Raw genomic sequence first — 15,420 nt, 5'->3', positions numbered from 1 at the left:
ATTAGCTGAGTATTTCCTTTCCAGTCCAGAGATATACTGCCCACCCTGTATGTGATATTCAATAAGCCAAATGTGCCTCCCAGCTAGTGCCAAATGTTCCACATCTCAAGGGGTGCAGTCTTCGCTGGCCAGATACGGGTCTGGCGAACACACAGTTCTGGAGTCAAGTTGGGATCTGGTCTGGTGAGCACCACAAGCCTGCCACACATGCAAAATCTGTGCATGCTCTAGTAACCACAGCATAGTGTGGCAGTGGATTGTTGTGTAATGAGGAACAGGATTCTTGATTTAACTGCCCAGATCATAAGCACAGTAAAAATCTTCATTAAAATAAATAAAAAACAACTTAATAGTGAGGTGAGGGGGTAGTTCACTGTTGAGACAAAACAGTGTTCGCGGTCAACCTCTGGGCATCTGATACAGTCTTGTTATATAAGGCTTACCAAGGCCTGCCTGGAGAGACAATTATTTCACTAGCTACTTGTGAGATGACTGTGGATCATGCAACTGCTGCAAACACCACTAGCTGCTCGGGTGGACCACAGAGGTTGTTGAAGGCACTGTGGAGGCTTATCCTCCTGACGGTCTGAGTAAAATTAGTGACTGGGCTAAATGTCGTCATTGATGCAAAAAAATGAAAGAACGAGTATCTGAAAAAGTTTACCCTCTGGTAATCATAAAGTTTTAGAAGGGCTTGCTCGTAGCCTAAAATATGTAAAACAACTTTTAAATGGAACCCTGTGATTTGAGACTAATAGATCGAATCAGGTGGAACAAAAAAGAACATTAGAAAAATGGGGCGAGTTCGATGTAAGAGTTGAAACACACAACTTTCTTAACTCGAGTGACAATTTAGTTGTGTCACAATGCCTTGGAAAGGGATATCTCACTTCTGTATAGTGGTGTGCAGACAAGGAGGCAGGTGGTGTGTGAGGATGCACAGTGTCAATTGTTGCACGTTACACTCCAGCCAGTTGCGTCATTCTGACAAACCTGTGTGTTGAAAAGGCTGTGGAGGATGCAGCTCCGATGTACCTGTAGTATTCATTATTAATGGCATATAAGCAGACCCAATGAGCATTATGTTAAGAAGTGATAGTGATAGTTTTTGAACATATATAAGTTTGTGGGGAGCATCATAAGCAAAAACAGTGACCCAGTGTGGCGCTTACCACAGCTTTGCCAATTGCAGGACAGGCAACAGATGTAGTGTGAGGTGTGGGAGAGAGACAGGAAGCACGCTGGTGACACCACAGAGCATTCTCTGAGTAGAAGGGATCAGGAAGCTGCCACCTAAGTTGCACAGCACTGTAGCAGAAATTGTGTTGCACATTGTCAGCTCGTACACTGTTTTCTCCTGTGGCAGCAGGACCAATCATTATGTGAAATGTGTGAAACACAGGTATCCAAGTAGCATAATTAAATTTTGTGTGTTTTGTTTTCTGAACTGAGGATTGGTCTGCGTCTTCAACAGGACCTGCCCTCTATTTTACAAGGCAATGAGAAGAGTGTGGTACAAGTTTTAGGATTTAGCATTTTTTCTAGCCTTCTCCCTAATACAGTGGAAGGTAGCATTTAGCATGTTACAAAGTGGTTGTGTACTAATCTGTGATCACTGGGTTGCACTCAGTATCTTGTCGGTGGAAGTTCAACTATAGTTCAATTCTTTTATCTTGGCAGTTCGCGCATGCCCGCCCAGACGCAGGAGATTGCTGTGTTGCCAGTTGCACGCCCAAGAGAAGCAGCGCAATAGTATAGCATAGTTCCCAAACTTACGTTTAGGGGGGAGCGCACCGTTTATGAAGTAAAGCCACCATGGCCGCATTAACTCTTTCGCTGCTACAGAGACATGCTACCCGCATTCCGTGCTGTGCGGGATTTTGTCATCACTGCAGTGCTCACCTGTGCAGACACATGGTGTTTAGACTGCTTTGACACACTTTATCATTCGATTTCACAAAAACTATTTGGCCCAAAAATTTGATTTTTACACATATTCTTGACTGATACCTTCCGCTCATAAATGACTCAATTTTGTTTCGATGTTCAACACAGTTATTTTGCAGCATTAGATGTAGTAAACCATTGCACGAAATTTTGAAGAGTTTGCAGAGGTAAAAGTCCATAGTGTGTACTTTCCATATGGTCGATTTTAGTTGCCACTAGAAATTTCAAAAAATTACATTCAGACGAATAAAATTCATGAAGTAAGACACTTCGATATTGTTTTTAAATAAAGAAAATATTAAGCACCGAACAAGGTTTGAACTCAGAACCTTTCGTTTAGCAGCCAAACACTTTAACCATTACGCTAACGTAACTCATCATTCAGTAGATCTCCCGGAGGACTTCAAAATGTCACACAAAATAACGACAAACACTGTTGGTATGACTATGAATTACTCACGTTCCGTCGAAGTACAATAGGAAATAAACAATTACCGCTGTCCTTCATTGCGAAAAAGCGGTTAATGAGAATGATACAAACAGCTTTCCTTGCTATCGCCTGAATTAGGAGGCTTATTGCTTGTTTGGTTTAATTAATTAATAAAATATGAAGCAGTTGGTATAAAGAATGCTTTTTCCAAACTTTCTATAAAAGAAAGTATGCTATCAAGGCATTGCTTTTGTTCAGTTACTTTATTTATGACAGAACGTTTCTAAAACTGAAGACACTCACCCGTGCTCAGCACTGCAGTCGAGCTCTGGCAACATCATTCTCTGTTCATTGGCTGACGGTGTTTTGTGACGTCAGATGCACAGAACCAACCTAAACTCGGCCGCCGTCGTAAATGACGCACACTTTAATTGTTGTAAACTGGTTTTGTGATATTTCTCAAATAATGTACACAACACAGTTTTTGATTACTGTCACTGCTTTGTACATTTTCAATACTCACAGTAATATGATGATCATTCTCAGTTCTTATTTAGTATTGTAATCACAGGTAGTCACCTCCAAAAAAGTCTGACCGTGACTAAATGTTTACAGTGCACTTTCACATATGGGGTCTCACAGTTGGCTTTCGAGTGCACACTCGCTGGACACAATAAACTTTTTGATCACTTATTGAAATAAACCAGTGTCCACGCTGTTGACACTAAAATACTCAGACACAACTTGAATAAAAGTTACCTACAGATTGACTCTGAGAAGTTCATAAAACATAAGCCATTATAAAAAAAAGTTGCTTATTTAAATGCTAACCACAATTTTTTTAATACATTTGTGTTGCGCATACTAATACTAGAAATAAATTAAAGATTCTTGGGCAGAGTGAGTTATTCAAAGACATGCATCTGAATATTTTATGATCTCAGGAAATATATATTTGTTAAGAGAAATGTGTGGTTGATATTTACAAGAGTGAATGAGCTGCATGCTCAGGCAATAATTGGGTTTACATTATAAGTGATTAATTAGCAGTATAAGAGAGATTACAGTACTATTTTTTATTCGTACTCTGAGAACTCCCTATTTACTAGTACAGTTACCATATTTGAAGTTACATTAAATTGTACAAATTCTTAATTAGTGGCTCAAAAATTAATTAAGAGTGTCATTCAGACCAGAAAAAATTGGGCAACGAAAGTATAATGCCGCGCAGGATTAGCCGAGCAGTCTTAGCCGAGCAGTCTCAAGGCGCTGCAGTCTTGGACTGTGCGGCAGGTCCCGGCAGAGGTTCGAGTTCTCCCTCGGGCATGAGTGTGTGTGTTTGTCCTTAGGATAATTTAGGTTAAGTTGGGTGTAAGCTTAGGGACTGATGACCTTAGCAGTTAACTCCCATAAGATTTCACACACATTTTTTGAAAGTATAATGTCAATCTTGGGAATCTAACAGGTATAGTATCTCAAAAGGCAACATTAATTATGATTTTCTGCTAATTTAATTAGTTTTGGGAAAATTGAAATGTGTTGCTTAAAGTCTATATTCCAGTCTTTCTAATAGTATGTGTCAAAATGCCAAAAACGACTGATTAACTCGTCCAAAATTCATTGTTATGTGCTGTAGTAAAAATTTCATTTAATTGTTAATTTTAATTTACATGGTTTCAAGAAGAACTAAACATATTATTATAATCAGCATATTGACAATTAACGCCTGAATAATGAAGTTGCATGAGAGATGGTCTGAATAACATTTTTACCATTTGTGCATGCACTATATACAAGGTGTTCATTTTAACTGAAGACATTGAAATATCTCAAAAACTACACATCGGATCAAAAAAAGTTATAATTCCAAATTGTTTGTCTCACAGTGGGACATACAATGGTACCACACTCGACCAGCCAACACACCTCATGCATAGGTGGTGGGAGGATTGCAGATTACAATTCTACAGCAAAATCTACATATGTTTAGTCTGGAGAATTTTCTTCATTTGCACAGATGGTGCTGTAGTCAGATGAGTAGAAATGGATATTCAATCGTAATTTACGACATGCTACTCAATGGCTCTTGACTACCCAATGGCATGTGGGACCCCACCTCCATGCTGTGACTGTAGGATAGGCCAATATTTCATAACTTCTGATTAGAAACCCCATCCACCACACTGTGTTCCTTGAACATATCAAATGGATGACTACTTGACGCGCCATCATGGCCATATAGCAAACTATGATGTGTCATAACAGGCAGTACATATTTCGTGCAGACATAGAACATATAGCAGCTCTAAACATTACAGTACACACGCAGTATTTATTGCCTGCACACCCACCTGTCATCTGGATAACAGAGGTGCAAGTGGACGATGAATGTTGCAGCCACGCAAGAAGAAATTGAAATGATACTTATTTATGGAGAATGTGGTAGAAATGTTGAGGCTGCTGTTGCCTTGTAGGTTTTCCAGAGAAAGCTCGCTCTTGTTCGTTCTTTTACAAAGTTGTGAATGTCTTTGTCTGATGGCAGCTACAGACCGGCAAAAGGAAACGAAGCAAATGGGTTACAGGGGAAGTAATAAAATAGCTGTACTAGTATCAGTGCACCACAAACCATGGAAAAGCATCCAGCAGTTATACTGCAATTCTGGTATGTCCATAGATATTCTTGTCACAATACTGCATCATCATAAATATCATTCATACCATGTGTCACTGCATCAAGAACTCCACGGCGATGATTTGCATAATCAGGCAGTGTTTCATGAATGGGCACATCAACAAATGCAAATGACCCCCCATAATTAACCAAGGTTCTATTTTCCAGTGAGTCTACATTCACAAACCATAGTATTGTTAACTGGCTTTACTGGAATGTAGACAGTCCCCACTGGTTACGGCAAGGTGACCATCGTCGTCCTTGTCCGATTAATGTATGGTGTGGCTTCATGGGGAACAAACTCATTGCTCCATATTTTATCGACCGCACATTGAATGGTTGCAAATATTGAACATTTTTGGAACAGGAACTACCAGTACTATTGCAGGATGTTGCCCTGTGGTTTCATCATGACACTTGTCCAGTGCATTAACCAACTGAAGCATGGGAGGTATTAGACCGTGTTTACACTGGTTGGGGATGAGCAGAGGAGGTCCTATAAATTAGCCCACTAGGTCGCCAGATTTGACATCACCGGATTTCTTTCTGTGGGGATATTTAAAAGATAAGGTGTACCAGTAGGTGCCAACTGGCCGTGAAGACATGGTTAACTGCATTGGAAAGGCCTGTGCTGACATTCCTGCATATGTGCTTCTGTCATTTGTATGATCATTTGAAAAGTGAATCACTAAGTGTATTGAAGTTGGTGGTACTACATTTGACCACTTGTTCTAATTGGAAGAGTAGAGTAGCATTTGCGATGAGCCATAATCACAGTGGCGCGTCGAGTAGTCCCCTGTTTGATATGTTGGAGGAATACAATATCGCAATGGGGGTTTCCAATTAGAAATAATGAAACACTGGCCTATCCTGCCCTCATAGCATGTAGGTGCGGTCCCACGTGCTGTTGGATATTTAAGGGCCGTGGAATAGCATATCATGAATTACGATCATGTACCCATTTCTATTCCTCTGATTACAGTGCCATCCGTGGTGAAACGAAGAAAATGCTTCAGACAAAACACATGCAGATTTTGCTGTAAAATCATAATTTGCAATAAAAACAGGGGTTCCCAGTGAAGATTTCAAAGCTGCCCCTGCCCTCCTCCCCACCACCCACGCATGAGATGGGGTGGGAGGGGGGGGGGGGGGTCAAGTGTGTTGTCATTGGATGTACTCCTCTGAGACAAACAAATTGGAATTATAACTTTTTTTGAACTGATGTGTAGTTTTCGAGACATTCATTGTCTTCAGTTAAAATGAACACCGTGTATGCACGATGTGTACAAACTAAAGTCGTATGGAAATTAAGAACAATAATGTAGCTATTAGTAGGAGAGCAATAATAGTTAGTGAGGTGGCTTCAGCCTGCTATTTATTATTTAAGTTGTAGCCTAGCCTGTTTGGTCTTTGAACTTACTGTCTTTTTAATCGCTATTAACCAAACTTGTCTTTATTTATTTATGTGATGACCCTAATGACCCAGTAGTTCAACTGCACAGAACTCACAAGCGATCAGCAAATTTTTACTTCTTGCTTTGTCCTTCGTGTTTTGTGCAATCATTTGAGAACTGTACACATATGTGAAGAACTCCTGAAAAACACTGCCAATAATTTTCTGTATGCCCCTGCATACTTGTGTTCGTAGTAGCTGTATTGTAAGCCTATAACTTCTGTGTGCCAGAGAAGCAGGCAGAGCTATAATAAACTCCTACTACCTGCTGCCACCTATAGTTCTTTTTAAAATTATTTTATTCATAACACCAGTGGTGAAGCACCACGATGGTGGATTCAGTTAATTAAAGAAATAAACCAGTGAGTCACTTTTTTGCACAGTAGTTCAGATGCTGCAGCTTTTAGGACACTAAGAATTTAACCAAGTTTAAGCATATGAAGAAGAGCAAAATCTTGAAAGTCATCTTGGGAAAGTACATCTAAACTTGTTGATGTTTGTTGTACTCCTTCAGTTAATGTGATAAGAAAAATGGAGTAGATTGCAAATGCTTTTGTATTCAACTATTATTTTTTTCTTTTTTTTAGCTATACTGACACACATTCGAGCAGACAGATTTAATGTTCCAGAGAAGAAGTCATTGTTCAAAGAAGCAAACAAGCATCTAAAACTGTTAGATGCTATGAAGAAAGAATTCAGAGTAAGCTCTATCGTCTGTAGTTGTCAAAAAATTTTTACTTGTTTCAGTTTTGTGTTGGGGAGAGGTGGAGGTAGATTTTATCCAGATCATATAAAATATTGCTTTAGGGAAGTGAGGATTGACAGCTTTTGAACATTTTTAAAAAATTGTGATGTGGCACAATAGCTATACATCACACCATAAAAACCACCAATTTCAGTCAAACAACTGACCATGCTCAGGTATTTAAAATAAATAAAGGAGGAGAGAGAGAGAGAGAGAGAGAGAGAGAGAGAGAGAGAGAGAGAGAGAGAGAGAGAGAGAAACAGTTAGTTACCAGTCATGCAGACAGTCTTCATTATTTGCATCTATATAAACATTATACATTAAAGGCATCAAAACTACATAAAATCCAGGAAAGTACCTGATCTATACACGAAACAATATGTTAACAAGGTGAAATACAGAGCCAGACTGGAGTATTGTATCTCCAGCTGAAAATACCAGTTTAGTCAGTCTGTTAACATCCATATTAATAAACAGCTAACACAGTTCGTGGTGTATGACCCCAGATGCACATTGTGTGACTAACAGCTACCAGGGGCAACAAAAATTTCATTTTCAATATTTCTTATAATTATTTACCAAATTTAAAATGCCGACATAATCTACTCATTAAGGCGTATGATCTTCCACTAAATGCTTAACATAGTTAGACAAGTATTACAGTTGAGAACTATGTGCATATCATGAGGCTACATAATACATGACATCCAAATGTCCAGATTATATTCTCCAGTGTGTGAGAATCAAAGCATTTAGTGCCTTAAAAAAACTTAACACATGATTTCAAACCTTTATGAAACATTTTCTTGCTCACATACTTCACAGAATGATGAGACAAAAAAAGTTTATCACTTACTACACTTTCGCTGTTTGTCCAACAAAAGTGCTGCATCAAGTGTGGCATTGTAATTTGTTTCTTTAGTATTTACTCTATTTGCTACACATTTTGCTGGTAGTATCAATGTATTTCAATGAATGTATCTGCATTGTATAACTGTACAATTCATAATTCGTCTTAAGCATTGAGGCTCATGAAAAATTCTTTTGCTTAAAACAGAATGCAAATTACAGTGCTTGATAAAGAGTCCACTTAGTGAATTCCAACAGATTTTTAAGTATAATATCAAAGCTTGTTTTTACTCTTTCTTGCTTACATGCTTAACGTCAAAGATTTAACACATTAAACCATTGGTAAAGTAATCAGAACTTTGAAGCTCTTTTATACATAGGAGTTCGATCCGTTAGAGAATTGTAGTTTCACTGGTGCTGCCTCCTGTACAAGTCAGATACTTTGCTGCATTCTGTAGTTTTGAAGCACTTAAAATTTATCTAGATACAAATATTCCAGACTAAATATGTGTCGTGTATTCTTTCTTTCTTTCTTTTAAATGCCTGAGGATGGTATATTGTTTGACGGAGATTGGTGATTTTTATGGAATTACATACAGCTGTTGTGGCAGATCAAGTTTATTTTAATTTTTTAATTTTTTCAGCATCACATAAAATAGTCTCTCTTGGTATGTGAACCATTATTGGCAGTTTTTTCCCTCCTCAGAATTTAGAGCCAACTAAGTATCCTCAGTGGTATGACATGTCAAGATCCTTGTACAAATGTATGTGATGTTGATACAACAGGGAAAGTCCTGCAGAATGTAAATAATTTAGGAGTAAAGGTAACTACTCATTGAATAGTAGAGGCTTAGAGTTATTGGCAGGCATGTAAACGATGCTGAATCCAGCACACAGCCAACACATGGTGTTGCCATTTCTGGCGAGTGTCATGATTTGAGACTAGCTGGGCTTGCTGAAGAAACCAATGACATTTGTATCAGATTATTTTATCAAAGGCAATGTCTTGGTCACTTACTACTTTATTGAAATTGATAACTGGCTTTTGCTTTTCAGCTGTCGTCATATCTAAAAATTACAGCAGCAACATTAGGCATGTAGTCAGTAATTATAAGATCTGATGGTGACTGAAAAGCTACCGGTTATCAGAAGTAGCATGAAACATTGACTTTTGTAATACATTGTTGCCTTTACTCTTAAGTGATTTTAATATGGAATATGCGTAACCAGTTCTCTCTTCTGTGCCATATATTCTGAATTTATAAGTACCTCTTTTCTGAGTTCACGGATTATTACACATGTCAGTATTGTATACAACAGTGGATTTCTCTCATTATTATTATTATTATTATTATTATTATTATTATTAAGTTTCCTTGGAGTTCAAATTGCTGACTTTTGCAAATGTTAGAAGTAATGCTACTGCAGTAATTTTACTTTTAAATAGGCGCTACACTAACCATGAATATATCTTACACATATTGCATGACACTGCATCGTATTTAAATTGTGTATAACACAAGCGCTCTTGTACTCGTATAACTTGTAAGAATGTTAGGCTTCCACTTTAAAGTCTTTGAATCAATACATTCATTTTTCTATAAAATTTTAATTTAGCGTCCCCTTAAATATTGTCAGTGACTTTTTCAGTTCGTTTAAATAAATGTATCTACTATTTTTAATTTTTTCCTTTGTCAAAGTCAGTTAAATTTTACCATATTTGTTCAATCGTGTACATTGGTGCATTCATTTGCTCCAGTTTGTTAATACATAAAAATAAATTAATTTAAGTATGTATAAATAATATGTTGTTAAATTGTGTTCTGGGAAAACTCCTTGTGGCAAGATTTTCTGTGATATACTCGTGTATAAGTCTTGTTGCCTTACTTATAATTGAAATATTCTGTTTAAGTGAATATGGGAAGGACAGATTGCTATTTAGCAAAGAGAGGAGGGGATTGAGAGACAGACAGTCAGAATCAAAAAGAATACTAAAAATGTTACAGGCTTTAGACAAAGTCCTTTTACAGAAGCAGAACACTCGCACAAGAACAACCCGGACACACATTGCCACTGTTATCTATTTGATTCTCAACAGTCTTCACTGTTTCATGTATCAAGTTTACCCATTCATCTTCTGTTGTATTCCTTTCCCTGTTTCAGCCAATCGTTGCCTAATGCTCAATTTGAAACTCTTAACTGCTTCTCATTCTTTCCGCTTCTCAAAGTTCCAGTTCGTAAATTTCCTATCATTTTGAAGTTTCATCACTTCTGATATGCTGTTCATAAACTATATATTATGCTCAGAATCCACATCTGCCCCTGAAAATGTCTTACTTTAAAATCTTGTTTTGTAACCTCTGTCGCATCATTAAGTAATCTCGAAATCTCTGTATTACCATCAGATAATCTATTTAAGCTTTCCAGTGTCTCCACGTTGCTTCTCCTTTCTGACATGATCATTAAACCAAGTGTTGGTAACATGATTATTAAACCAAGTGTTGGTAATAATAAAATAGCACTCTGCACAAAATTACATCAGGAAGTTTCCTCTTTAATTCCTCTCCCAGTCCATATTCTCTTACTATTTTTCCTCCTCTTCATTTTCCTACTATCAAATCCCTGTCACCCATTGCAATTAGTATTTGTCCTCCATAACTACCTGAATAATTTATTTTATCTTATCATACATTCTTACAAGCTATTCATCCAAGTAGCTGATTGGCATCCAAGCATGTGCTTCTGTGATGGATGTTGGCTCCATGTCTATCTTGAGTACAGTAATGTGTTCACTGTGCTATTCATAGTAGCTTACCTATATTCTTAATTTCTTGAGTCATTAGTAACCCTATTCCTGCAATACCCCTATTTGGTTTTGTATTTAAAGCCCTACTTGACCAGAAGTACTGTTCTTCTTGCCATTGCACTTCTCTAATTGCCAATGTATGAAGCTTCAACCTATCCATTTCCCTTTTGAAATTTTCTAACCTACCTACTTGGTTAAAGGATCTAACATTCCACACTCTGACCCTTAGAGTGCTAGTTTTGTTTCTTCTGATGATACCAGCATACTTCATGCAAAAACGATGTATCTGCTGTGGTTACACTTAGCTCCTTTTTAAAAACATACTGTGGTTCATAATCAGTTTGTCTCATGAAGGAGGCACTATGCTGAGACAGGATAACACTATCAAATATCTTAAAGTGAAGCATGGAATTAATGATACTTTTGTGCCTTATATCCTTTTTTCCTAACATCATTTTTTTTTTTTTTATAGGAGTGAAAAATGCTCCTATCAGAGCACAAAAATGTGAATGTACAAAGACTCTGACTAAGAAGTAGTGTGACAGCTGCCTCAACACCTTTAAAATTTTTGCCATTTTCGCATGCGAACATACTCTTGCTCTCTATAGCATGTAGCTCACCTCTTGCTCCCACAAGCTCAGCTGTGACTCGCCCATGTGCACTAGTCCATTGTTGTAAGTTCCCATTATACTTATGTACCTTACATCCTTTTATCCTTGCATCATTTATTTTATACGAATGGAAAAATGTTCCTATCAGAGCACAAAAAAGTGTGTGTGCTATGCTTTGAGAGACTCTGATTGGTAAGTACTGACTGATAAGTAGTGTAACTGCTACTACTGTCTCATTCATTCCTTCCCACTGCTGCTGGCTGTTCTCTCTCTCTCTCTCTCTCTCTCTCTCTCTCTCTCTCTCTCTCTCTCTTCCTCATTGTCATTGTCTTAGACTCTGGCTTTCACCCATTTCCACTTTCTCTTTATTCTTCTCTTACTGGCACTGTCTCCCTGACTCTTCCCTGTCACTGCTCTGTCACTGTCAACTACGTTCCACTTCCCACAGTGTCTCTCACTTCCATTGTCTCCTTCGCTACCACCACCACTGCTACTGTCTTCCAATATTTATTGTTTTCCAGTCTCTTTCCCACTACCACTGTCTCCTCCTCCCTCAGCATAAAGAAGCACTAATTTTGTGGAACATTTTTATAGCTGCTGAAAAAGTAGAATGAGGCAGCTGCTATCACACTTTTCAATCAGTCTTAAACAAACGGGAACATACTCGCCTTTTTTTGTGCTTCGATAGGAGCATTTTTCCGCTAGTTCACTTCTTTTCCCTGCTTCAGCAGGGAATTGTAACTCAAATGAAAAGCTTACTTATGTGAAAATGAAGTAACGCAAGTATACACCTCAGATCGGATTTTACGTGCAAAACAATTTTACATCTACATAAGTACTACAACTTGGGGATCCCGTAAGTCTTCTGATGACAACAGAGACACTTAACATCGTACTTCTCCATGCTACATCACTTTATAAACTTCATTTTCACCTCATACCAAATTTTATATATGTATTTTACGTGTACAAGTTGGGCAACTTTGAACCTCTGTATCTCAGAAATGGATAAAGAGTTGTGGAATTCAGATGGGGGGTCTAAGAGTTTCCCTGCTGGTGAGACTGATGACATGCCAAAGAAATTGAATATTGGACAGTAGTTTTGTGTGTTCATTGAGAAACAGCATTCATAGAAAAAACATGAGTTTGTTGATTAAGTTGTTTTGTTTCTTTTGGCAGTTCAGTACTAACTGTGAGATTATAGTTCTGCATGAAAGTCAGAAGCATCTTTTCTACAAATTTTGGGAATTCTGCCCAAAATCAACTGAACAAATGATGACGCAGTTATGCCGCCTAATCTACAACTAACTTTTCTGACCGTCAGTTCGGCTGCAACATCGTAGCAACATGTAGTTGTGGTTATTTGGGATCTGCAACAAGGATTCATATTTTAATGACAGTCAGCAATAGCAGACCAACACAATTAGAAATTTTAAACATGAAGAAAAGAGAAATAGCCAGTAAAAAAGAAAAAAGAATGGAAAATCTAAAAATGGCAAAGTTAGGTGAAATCGGAAAAGTAAATAAAAATATAAAACTCTCCGCCATTTAAAAATTTCAAATCCTTACATAAGTTAATTTTTGAGACAGTTCTGGATGATAGAAATCAGAAATGCTTGAGAGAATTTTGTGCTTTTACTTTTCAATCAACATCTGGTAAACTTAAAGCTAAGAAGTTGTTCATTGAAACATCATTTTCAGAAGCAAAGTTAGGAGTAAGATTTGCTGTTGTTTATCTAACATTGACGAACTTGCACTGAAAATTAATGATGACATAGAATGACAAGAGGAAGGTGATGGTGCCAGTGATAAAGAAGAGGATGCCTCCCAAATGGTTAACAATAAAAATCGAGTTTTCTTGAAAAGAAAATGGAAAAAGATTATCACTTGAAGGTGTGGCTAAGCTTTCTGTTTAGGGTGAGAAAAGTCTTACATCGTGGGCAACACTAAAGAAAGCTTTGCAGGAAGAATTCGGGATGAAAACAAGTGCTGCGGAGATCCACCAACTGCTGTCTCAATGAAAGAAGAAACGAAGAGTTTCTTCAAGAATATTTTCTTGCAATGTAGGAAATTGCCAGCCATGCTGGGACTGATAACAGTTCACTATTTCAGCTTGTGATGGGTAGGACAGAAGATGATTCATACATGAAACTTCTACTTTATGGAGCTGGATGTGTGAAAGAGTTTAAGAAAAAAATGAGGCATTTGAGGCATTATGAAAGGAATTTGGAGTTATTTCTGAGAAGAAATAACAAATGTTACAGCAATGAAAAATTAAACTCCAGTAACAATGCTAAAGACTCTAGTAACAGTAATACTAAAAGCGCAGTTTGGGGTCCAAACAAAAAGTGTTTCAGTTGTAGTGCAAGTCATAACTGTTCAAGCGATTGCAACCACAAGAGCATCCCATCAGAATACATGAAGGGGAAGAATAATCAAAAGAAGACTATGAATGTGAAGACTGTTAAGAAGAATATTAACAACTGTAAATTCAAAAATGTAGGAATGAGTGACTGACTGGTAAAGGCGCCTAAGTGACTGGCAGTCAACTTAATAAATTATGACAAGGTCTTTGTGAGATTGTGGATGCTCCAAGTTTGCAAGAAACAAGATTTAATCTTGACAGGATTTGGGAAAAATGTTCTCTCCTCTCCACAAGGATATTTTACAGGCATTGCTGAGATTAATGATGTAAAAATTGAAACAGGTATTTATGTGGTTTCTTGAGATGCACTCAATGAATGGTAAAACAATTTTCTAGATCAAACTGGAGTTTCAATAAACAAGGGTGGAGTTACTATTAGGAAACCAGAAGGGAAAGCTCATATTATGTGTATCCATATAACAGATAAACCAGAATTAGATATTTAAAGCTTTATTAATGATGAAACTGAGGAACACATTGAAGATATAGTGACTAATTATACCTTAACAAAAACAAAGCCCAGAATGAATGTTGTTATGAGAGAACAACAACCAATATATAGTAGACTCAGAAGATTGTCACTAGGAGAGAAAGAAATTGTTGACAACCAAGTCCAGTAGTGGCTTGATCAAGGAGTAATAGAACCAAGTTCATTTGAATATACCAGCCAGGTTGTAGTTGGATAAAGGTGATTATTATGACTGTATAGGCTACAGAAAATTAAACAAGATCACAGTAAAAGATCATTACCCATTGCCCCCTCATAGTAGATTTTTTAGGCAAACTCCAATACGCCTGTGTGTTATATATTATATATATTTCCCTACACCCATTGATGTTGAAGAAAAAAGCCAAAAATATACCTCGTTTGTTGTACACTCAGGGCAGTTTCACTTCAAGAAAGTTCCATTTAGTGTATCAAATTCACCTGCAGTGTTCCATTGTTTTATAAACACACTTTTTTGGGCATTGGCTAAAGAGAACATAATATATTTATTTACATGGTTGAATATAATAGAGGGAAACATTCCACGTGGGAAAAATATATCTAAAAACAAAGATGATGAGACTTACCAAACAAAAGAGCTGGCAGGTCGATAGACACACAAACAAACACAAACATACACACAAAATTCAAGCTTTCGCAACAAATGGTTGCTTCGTCAGGAAAGAGGGAAGGAGAGGGAAAGACGAAAGGATGTGGGTTTTAAGGGAGAGGGTGAGGAGTCATTCCAATCCCGGGAGCGGAAAGACTTACCTTAGGGGGAAAAAAGGACAGGTATACACTCGCGCGCGCGCGCGCGCGTGCACACACACACACACACACACACACACACACACACACACACACACATATATATATATATCCATCCGCATATACACAGACACAAGCAGACATTTGTAAAGGCTGAACTGTTTCTCCTACAACATCAAGAAAATTTTCAAGGTTTGTAGAGATTGGGATCTTAGAAATATATAGTAA

The 15,420-nt window shown here is 37.5% G+C and overlaps 1 protein-coding gene across 1 annotated transcript in view; it reads left to right on the top strand.

Moving 5' to 3' along the window:
- LOC124622162 (E3 ubiquitin-protein ligase SHPRH) overlaps positions 1 to 15,420 on the top strand; it is a 256,731-nt gene that overhangs the window by 189,773 nt on the left and 51,538 nt on the right. Inside the window, exon 17 of the mRNA XM_047147806.1 lies at positions 7,089 to 7,201. Within this exon, the coding sequence (XP_047003762.1) occupies positions 7,089 to 7,201 (113 nt within the window). The remainder of the gene's footprint in view (positions 1 to 7,088; positions 7,202 to 15,420) is intronic.

The sequence above is a fragment of the Schistocerca americana genome, chromosome 7 (assembly GCF_021461395.2).
Source record: "Schistocerca americana isolate TAMUIC-IGC-003095 chromosome 7, iqSchAmer2.1, whole genome shotgun sequence".
In the NCBI taxonomy this organism is placed as follows: Eukaryota; Metazoa; Arthropoda; class Insecta; order Orthoptera; family Acrididae; genus Schistocerca; species Schistocerca americana.
Note: the sequence above shows the minus strand (reverse complement) of the source record. Positions and strands in the feature narration are given on the sequence as shown.